Below are 8,592 nucleotides of genomic sequence, written 5' to 3' on the forward strand. Positions count from 1 at the left end.
TTTGTCTTTACATCCTTTGTCATTTATCTTCCTCAGTAAACGTGTGTGACATCATTGGAGGAACCATGAGGCACCTATTTCACTAGCTCTTTAGGTGAAAATGCAACTATATGAAAGCTATAAATCTCTGTGCATAATTTTCGTGGTTTCCTAAAATAAAAAAAAAAACAAACAAAACAGACCCCTGAAGAGAGCTAAAATCAACTAAAATGTTCCTGTCTTCGTTCTTCTGTCGTGTCACGCATGCCTCGAGTGGCGTGCGTGGTGGCAGCCAACCCTTCCCAGGCAGGCGCTGCGGGGTGGCCTTTCCCTATCCCCGCTTATGCTAGCCAGGCCTCTTTACTGACCGGCTGCGTATGCAGGACCCAACTGGTGACAGAGAGCATCTTCAAGGATGTTATTTTTAGTAGGGATAAACATGATAACTTGACAATAAACATACAAATAAATATTCCGTTTTGTTTTTGTATTTTTTTTAGACAAGTCTCACTATGTAGCCTAGAATGCCCTCAAAAACCTGACTCTTGTGCCTTCATCTCCTGAGTGCAGTGATCACAAGCATGTGTCACCAAGCCTGGCTTTCCACGAGACAATTTGAGCTTATGGTAAATGTTATAGAGAAAACAAAAGCAATAGGACAGAAAAGTGTGAGTCAATCAGGAATACTTTAGACTGGGATGTATAGCCTAATGACGCAGGAGTTGAGATGGGCCTACATGACATGAAGCAAAAGACTCCAAGCTGTCTCGAGTCCGGACGTGAGGCATATACGTGGGGCAAAAAGGCCAGTGTGACCAGAGGCTGGTGAAGGAGAGAAGATGAAGAAAGTATGAAAGAGGTAGCTGGCAAAACGGCAGACATGGTTAAACCTGACTCCTGTGTCTTGGCTCATGGACCCTACTTACTGACCGGCCATGTCGGAAGAGCACACCTGAGTGACTAGCCTCACTTCACTATCACAATCTCAAGCCACGGCCAGGTCTTTGATGTTCTCTGAATGTCCCTTGTAATGCTACAGCTCAAACGTCCAAGCCTCCAAATAGCCTATTCACTCATTCTCTCCTTTCCTTAACTCCAGCAATTCCTTCTCCTTTAAACTCAACTTATGAGAATAGTCATTATCTCACCACACAAACATGACAAAGAAAACAGGAAAGAACCAGAATTTCCATTGGCACTTACCATAAATGTCTAACAATTGGGCTGGGGAAATGGCTCAAATAATAAATTTCTTGCAAACATGAGAACCTGGTTTTGATCCCCAGTACACACATACAAAAGTGCTAATATTTGTTACAGCTTCAGAAACAAACTTGTAAAATCGGAAAGCAATTTCTTTTTTAACAAATATATTTTATGAGCTGGAGAGATGGCTTAGTGGTTAGGTGCTTTCCTATGAAGCCTAAGAACCCCAGTTCAAGGCTCGATTCCCCAGGACCCACATTAGCCAGATGTACAAGGGGCACATGCATCTGGAATTTGTTTACAGTAGCTGGAGGCCCTGGAATGCCCATTCTCTCTCTCTCTCTCTATCTGCCTCTTTCTCTCTCTGTCTGTTGCTCCCAAATAAATAAATAAAAATAAACAAAATTTTTAAAAATATATATATTATTTATTTATTTATTTGAGAGAGAGAAAGAGGCAGAAAGAGAGAGGGGGGGGGAGGATGGGCACACCAAGGCCTCCAACCACTGCAAACAAACTCCAGATTCATGTGCCCCCTTGTGCATCTGGCTTACGTGGGTCCTGGAGAGTCGAACTGGGATCCTTTGGCTTTGCAGGCAAATGCCTTAACCACCAAGCCATCTCTCCAGCCCACAATTTCAATTTTATAAAAAGCTAGGTACCCATATGGTTTTCTTCTTTACTAAGGAATTAAATGAGTTGTACTTCTGCTAAAAGTTCATCTGCTGACACAGAGACAGATGTGGAATGCCTTGAACCTCCATCTCATTGGTGACCCCCACTTCAGTCTCCTAGGACAGGAAGCTATTTATTTTTATGTTCTTTTTTTTTTTTTTTTTTTTTTTTTTTTTTTGTAAAGCAAGCTTCTGGCAAGTTTTATTAAAGAAAAATATTACTTAGCTTACTTTTCACCAGTCTGCTTTGGCATGCTTCTAATAATGTCAGAATCATGTGGATCAATGATAGGCAGTGTGCATACTCTGAAGTATTTACCACGTGCTGTGCCCAACTCAATATTATCGTCACTATAGTGATGGACACCAGTTTTGGGCTGCATAGCATAGTATTCTATCTCCGAGTTCCTCAGCGTTGGGTGGCTGTTGGCGAGGATGACCGATTTCACTTTGCCCAGCACATCCTCTCCACTCCTCACAACAAGCTGGAGCCTGGAGATGATGAACTCCAGGGAATGTTTCATCTTTTTTGCCACCACCATCTTCCTGCCTTAGGTGTGGGACAGGACCCAACCAAGAGCAGCCGCTAAGATGGCAGGGGAGAGAGAAAGCCATTTTTCTGTTTTTAATATTTTTATTTATTTACTTGGTAGAGGGGAGAGAGTAATAAGGAGAGTAAGTATTACTGTACCAGAGCTTCTTATAGTAGGACATCAGGCTTTGCAAGCAAGCACCTTCAACCATTGGATATCTTTCCAGCCCCAGGAAGCCTATGTCAAAATCTCACTGTATATTGTAGCACATCATCTAGTAATGTGGCCACAACTGATTTGCTTGCACTTGACACAAACCTCTCTCTCAGCTCTTGGTCTGCGTTGTGTACAAAGTTATCCTTCATATAATATATTCAAAATTATCCCAATATGACTTCAGAGCATCATTCAGAGCTACAAAACAGACATAGATAACGTTATTTCTGTTTCAAAAATGCACATATCCCAAATTTCCACTTTTCTGGAAAAGGCAAAACCCAAAGTCACACCCTGTGGGAGGCACTTTACAGCAGGCTTCTTGTGTGTCTGTGGGGCAGACAGCCCACCTTTTCCTCATTACAGTTCCTCTGTATAAAGATCCATTGTCAAAGCAGCCAAATAAAGAACACTAGGAAAGAGCTTCCAAAATGCATCAGGCTCAACATTTCCCTTGGATATGTAGTTCTGAAGTCCTGGGCCAACTCACACAAACACTAAGCCTCCCAAGTACTGTTGACTACCTTCTACTGAAAATACTGCATGCCACCTCAATTGTTCCTCCTACTATCTCTGAAGTACTGTAATAGTATTTCAGAATTCTTCCCAGTGCAATGGGAGGTTTCTGCATGGTTCTGGGTTCCGGGCACCTTATTTAAAGCCTTGGAAAAACAAACACAAACAGCAAAGCAACAAGAAACCTCACTAAGAGTAAAGAGAGAATAAGTTGCCTAGAGGGGCAGTGGGCCACCTGAGTGGAAAAATACTCAAGGGTCTCATGCCGGTGACATTGGCAATTCAGCTTCCTGACAGCTAGACTGATCTCTGTCTACTCCAAAACTGATTCTCAGCACACAGAAGATGGAGAGCAGACAGTGGGTACTGCTGCAGGAAGCAGTACATGCCAATGACCTTTGACAGGAACACCATAGTAAATCACTTCTGCCTTCAAAGGCCTCTTGGTAGTTTCATCTAACCAGAAGGAGCCCAGTTTGCAAGACTATGAGAGGTATACACTTTAACTTCTCAATTATAGCTTCACAAAAGGGGACCTTGGAATGGAAGAAGAGTTAATCCACAAGATTTACTATGACTTCATTCCTTTTAACAATTCAGTAGCATTTCATGTCACATGAGCTATTTCACTTAACTATTCCTTTGTTGAGTAATTTTTTATTATGAATTTTATATATATATATGATCTCTGTCTACTCCAAAACTGATTCTCAGCACACAGAAGATGGAGAGCAGACAGTGGGTACTGCTGCAGGAAGCAGTACATGCCAATGACCTTTGACAGGAACACCATAGTAAATCACTTCTGCCTTCAAAGGCCTCTTGGTAGTTTCATCTAACCAGAAGGAGCCCAGTTTGCAAGACTATGAGAGGTATACACTTTAACTTCTCAATTATAGCTTCACAAAAGGGGACCTTGGAATGGAAGAAGAGTTAATCCACAAGATTTACTATGACTTCATTCCTTTTAACAATTCAGTAGCATTTCATGTCACATGAGCTATTTCACTTAACTATTCCTTTGTTGAGTAATTTTTTATTATGAATTTTATAATAAATTTCATGATATATTCCTGTTTGAACATATATACTCAATAGATAACTGTTTGATTATAGGGAGATCATTTTAATCTTCAGATGCTACTAAAACTGGCCTCTATAAAGACCCACTTAATTTAAACTGTCATCAATTTATGAGACTATATTCATCCACAGTCTTAAAAGTCTTATGTTTTATTATTAATTTTGCCTTTTAATTTATTTATGAGAGAGATAGAGAGAGAATGAGTGCACCAGAGCCTCTAGCCACTGCAAACAAACTCCAGTTGTAGGCACCATCAGGTGCGTCTGGTTTATGTGGGTCCTGTGGAATCCAACCTGGGTCCTTAGACTTCTCAGAGAAGCACTTAGCTGCAAGTCATCTCTCCAGCAACTTTGTCTTTTTTTTTTTTTTTTTTTTTTTTTTTTGGTCAGGGTCTCACATAGCCTTGGCTGGTCTCAATTTTGCTACATAGAGCTGAGAGTACTGTGTATCTCCCAAGAGTCCTGCCTCTACTATACTCTCTTCTACAGAATGTTTACATAGTAAATGCTTTTGATTTTAGTAGTGATCTGTTATTGTTTCATGTTTGTTTCTATAGCTGCTGATAATGATGAGAATAAACCCCCTTTATATGCTAATTGGCCACATGTATGTTATCTATGAAGACCCTACCAGAACTATAGATATGTTTCTATATACTTCTTATGCTTATGTAATATATTTTATTCACTTTTAGGATATATCTTACATATATATGTATATGGATATGTAATATTGGATATTAATTTTATATTTGAAACATTACTTTGCTGAAACATTACAGAATATTAAATGTTGTGATCATAAGTATGTGATATATATAGTTCTTACCTTAAAGTTCAAGACATTTGTACTTGGGGTGATACAGCTACCTAAAACACAGACTTTCATAGGAAATGATATAATAGCAGGTAATAAAATTAAAAAATTAGTATTGATGAGGGCAGAGGGGTTGGGAGAAGGTGCTGCTCTGCAAGCCAGCGTTGGAGAAAACAATGTAAGTAGGCTGGACCACGAGGCACACAGGAGGACTGACGGCAGACGTGCGGCATGCGGGGTATTAGACGGCTCGCATACGGTCACTAAAGCGGGAAAACACTTCCCAGTTATTGTTAAGGCGAAACTACGTCCTGGGCATTGTGACAAAAACTTGTAGTACGTGGTCTCAAATGACACAACAGTTTTACAAGCGTGGTAGGTACTCTTTTTTAATATTTCATTTTTATTTATTTATTTGAGAGACAGAGAGAGAACGGATGTGTCAGGGCTTCTAGCCACTGCAAATGAACTCTAGACATATGCGCCACCATGTGCATCATGTGCATCTGGCTTATGTGGGTACTGAGGAACCAGACCCAGGTCCTTAGGCTTCATATGCCAATGACTTAATGCCTGAGCCATCTCTCCAGCCCACATGATAGGTACTCTTATTCCACAGGTTTCTCTTTGAGAAAGTGGAAGCTCAGAAAGATTACTGCTCCACCCATCTCATAGCATACTGCATACAACATGGATAGAGAGAAATGACATTCCCAAAATACGTGGAACAGCAAACAAATACATTTATATTTCATCCTGTGAGCAGGTGAGAGTTGTAAAAATTTTTTTTAAATTATTTATTTACAAGGAGAGAGAGAGAGAGAGAGAGAGAGAGAGAGAGAGAGAGAGAGAGAGAGAGGGAGAGGGAGGCACCAGAGCCTCTTGCAGCTATGAACTTTAGACACACGTGCCACTTTGTGCATCTTTTATGTGGGTACTGGGGAATCTAACTCTGTCAGTCTTTAAGAACGTGCCTTTATCCATTGAGTCATCTTCCAGCCCCTAAATATTCTTAAATAGAAAAATATCATGAATATGTATTTTAGGCAAATGATCCATACCAGTAATCATCACTGCAAAGCATCCTCTTCAGAGAAACTTTCCTGAACATTCTATAGATGGCTAGTCCATCCCACTCACTACTTTGTACCCAATCACCTTGCTTTATTTTCCTTGAGCATGAATGACGTTCTCATGCTTTTTTAGGGTTGCTAGTTTTTCCCATTAGAGAATAAGATGCATGAAGGCAGATCCCTTGTGATACATATTGCCCAGTTGCCTGCTCTGGGAGCACCAGGAACCTGCAGGAAGCACGCCATTAGTAGTTAGGGTAAGCATGTTCTTGCAGATATGGAAAAGGCTCCAAGTATCTAGAAATGTGTATGCCACACATCTAAATGACCTCCTGAGTTTTGCCTTTATAAGAATTTGCTGTGGTCACACAAAACCTTCATATATTCAGTTAGTCAAACTAATCAGCTAAATGACTAGTTGCATCCCTGCAATGACCATAAGAACAGAAGCATTTCTTACTCAAACTTACTTTTCTCTGTAAATCTATTTCTACAAAAATATGTACAAAGCCATCATGGTGGCACATGCCTTTAGTACCAGTACTCCCTAGGCAGAGATCACCCTATTACTACATAGTGAATTCTAGGTAAGACCCTATCTTGATAAGCCAAGTAGATGGATAGATAGATAGATAGATAGATAGATAGATAGATGATAGATAGATAGATAGATAGATAGATAGATAGATAGATAGATAGATAGATAGGAAGTGCCCCAGTGGGTATTTTTAAATTATACAGGTTTCAAATGAGTAAATGCTCTCATAGAATTGTTGTAAGCAGAACAAGACAGCTGAGACTTAAGTCATCAGAGGCACTGCTCTGATGGGTTTGTTGGTTTCGCTGGGGAGGTACCATGTGCCAAAAGAATGGATGAAACCTGAGTCAGAACCCTGATTCACTGATCTGTGGTGCTGTTTTCTGGGTGGGCCTCTCGGATGACCAATCTAAGTAATATCTATTGTTTTTATTCTAAGTATCCAACTCAAAGAGAATTCTTGTTTCTTCCTTTAAACTCAGATCTGCACCTGTCACCACACTTGTTAAACAAGTTTCCTTCTAATTACTTTCTGAAATGCCCAGCCCTTAAAATCTCAACTATCCTTGTGGTTTGCACATTCACCCTACAACCACCGATCAGCATAAAACGACTGCAGAGGTTTACTCTACCTTTATTAGCACCGGCAGCCAATATATCAGCACGGTATGTACAGGTAAGTGTAGACCTACCTCTCTACAATTTTGACAAAAATAGACCTCCACTTTCTCCTCAATCAATATGAATCCCACCTAGAGCTTGCAGTAAGGGGTTTGACTTCAAGTGGGACATGTACAGTGTTCCCATAGCATTCTGGACTTGCACAAATGCATACTTATGTTTGCAATATACAGCTTCAAGCACTAACTTGGGGAGTGCTTCAGGAATGTGGCATGCAGCTTCATATCCTGAGGACGAAAATAGTATGTATGTGTGTCTGTGCTCCCATAGAGAGACGGGAGCAGAGAGAAATTTTCTTTTCTCATAAATTAAATGCTAAATGGTTGTTAATAATGATAATGTTTGTTGTTTCCTTGCATTTGTTTAACAGCTCATGACTTCTTGACTATTTCCCAGTAACACTACTTCAGATGTTCTCTGTAAAACCATATCTAAATACATATATGTTTATTTGTTAAATATTCGCAAACCAGGATAGTTTAACCATATAGTGGAAGCCTTATTGAGTATCTAACTAGATAATTGCTGCCTTAAGGAAAGAGTGATCATTAATAAAAAATTTGCCTTTAAAGAAGTTGTCACCAAAGTATATGGACTACAGCCATCTCTCCAGCCCAGAGCTACATTTGGATCTGTGTGAACATATTAGTGAAAAGTTCATGTCCAGGATTTGTTAGGGAAGCTTCTAGTTTGTACTCTACCTTATCTTGCAATAACTTGTATGTGGTTTTCCTGAAGAATTTATGTACAGACAACTGAAATTAGCTAGTAGATGATTTATTTTTCTTTTGTGCTTAAGAAGTATCTTTATTTTAAAGTATCTATCATAAATCTCAAATTTGACCCAGGCCATAAAGTACTTAGATTGTGTGTTGAAGATAGCTAAAACCCAGAAAATTTTGAACTGTGACATGAAATAATAAAAAAGAAAAAGGGACAAGGGAATGGAAACATAAAATCCTAAAGCAAGTTTAGAGAAATAAGATTGAAATTTAAGAAGTTGTTTCAGTTTTCACCTTTCCAAACAATGTCTGCATGCATTCTAAGGCATCTTATCTGAGAAAAAAATAGAAGTGTATTTTTTGTGGCTTTATATGAGCGTAAATGACAAAGACAAAATTCAAAATCCCCCAAACTATGTAAAGCCCTGAGCCAAATTATAGTTTTACAAGTAGAACTAAACATAAGAAGCATGTAAATGTAGCCTTAATCAGGAGATAACTAGAAACTCATAATTTATAAAAGTTTCTGGGATTCAGAGAAGAAAGGGTGTGGA

At 39.4% G+C, this 8,592-nt stretch overlaps 1 protein-coding gene across 1 annotated transcript; it reads right to left on the minus strand.

Moving 5' to 3' along the window:
- Nucleotides 1-2,086: 2,086 nt before the first annotated feature.
- LOC101607179 (60S ribosomal protein L30-like) lies at nucleotides 2,087-2,401 on the minus strand. Its single transcript, XM_012950367.1, has one exon. It carries the CDS (start codon nucleotides 2,399-2,401, stop codon nucleotides 2,087-2,089), a length of 315 nt encoding a protein of 104 aa, XP_012805821.1.
- Nucleotides 2,402-8,592: the final 6,191 nt, after the last annotated feature.

Source organism: Jaculus jaculus, chromosome 11 (assembly GCF_020740685.1).
Source record: "Jaculus jaculus isolate mJacJac1 chromosome 11, mJacJac1.mat.Y.cur, whole genome shotgun sequence".
In the NCBI taxonomy this organism is placed as follows: domain Eukaryota; kingdom Metazoa; phylum Chordata; class Mammalia; order Rodentia; family Dipodidae; genus Jaculus; species Jaculus jaculus.

What these genes read in the sequence shown, in the direction of transcription:
- LOC101607179 (XM_012950367.1), bottom strand. Translation starts at nt 2,401, where the DNA reads ATGGTGGTGGCAAAAAAGATGAAACATTCCCTGGAGTTCATCATCTCC.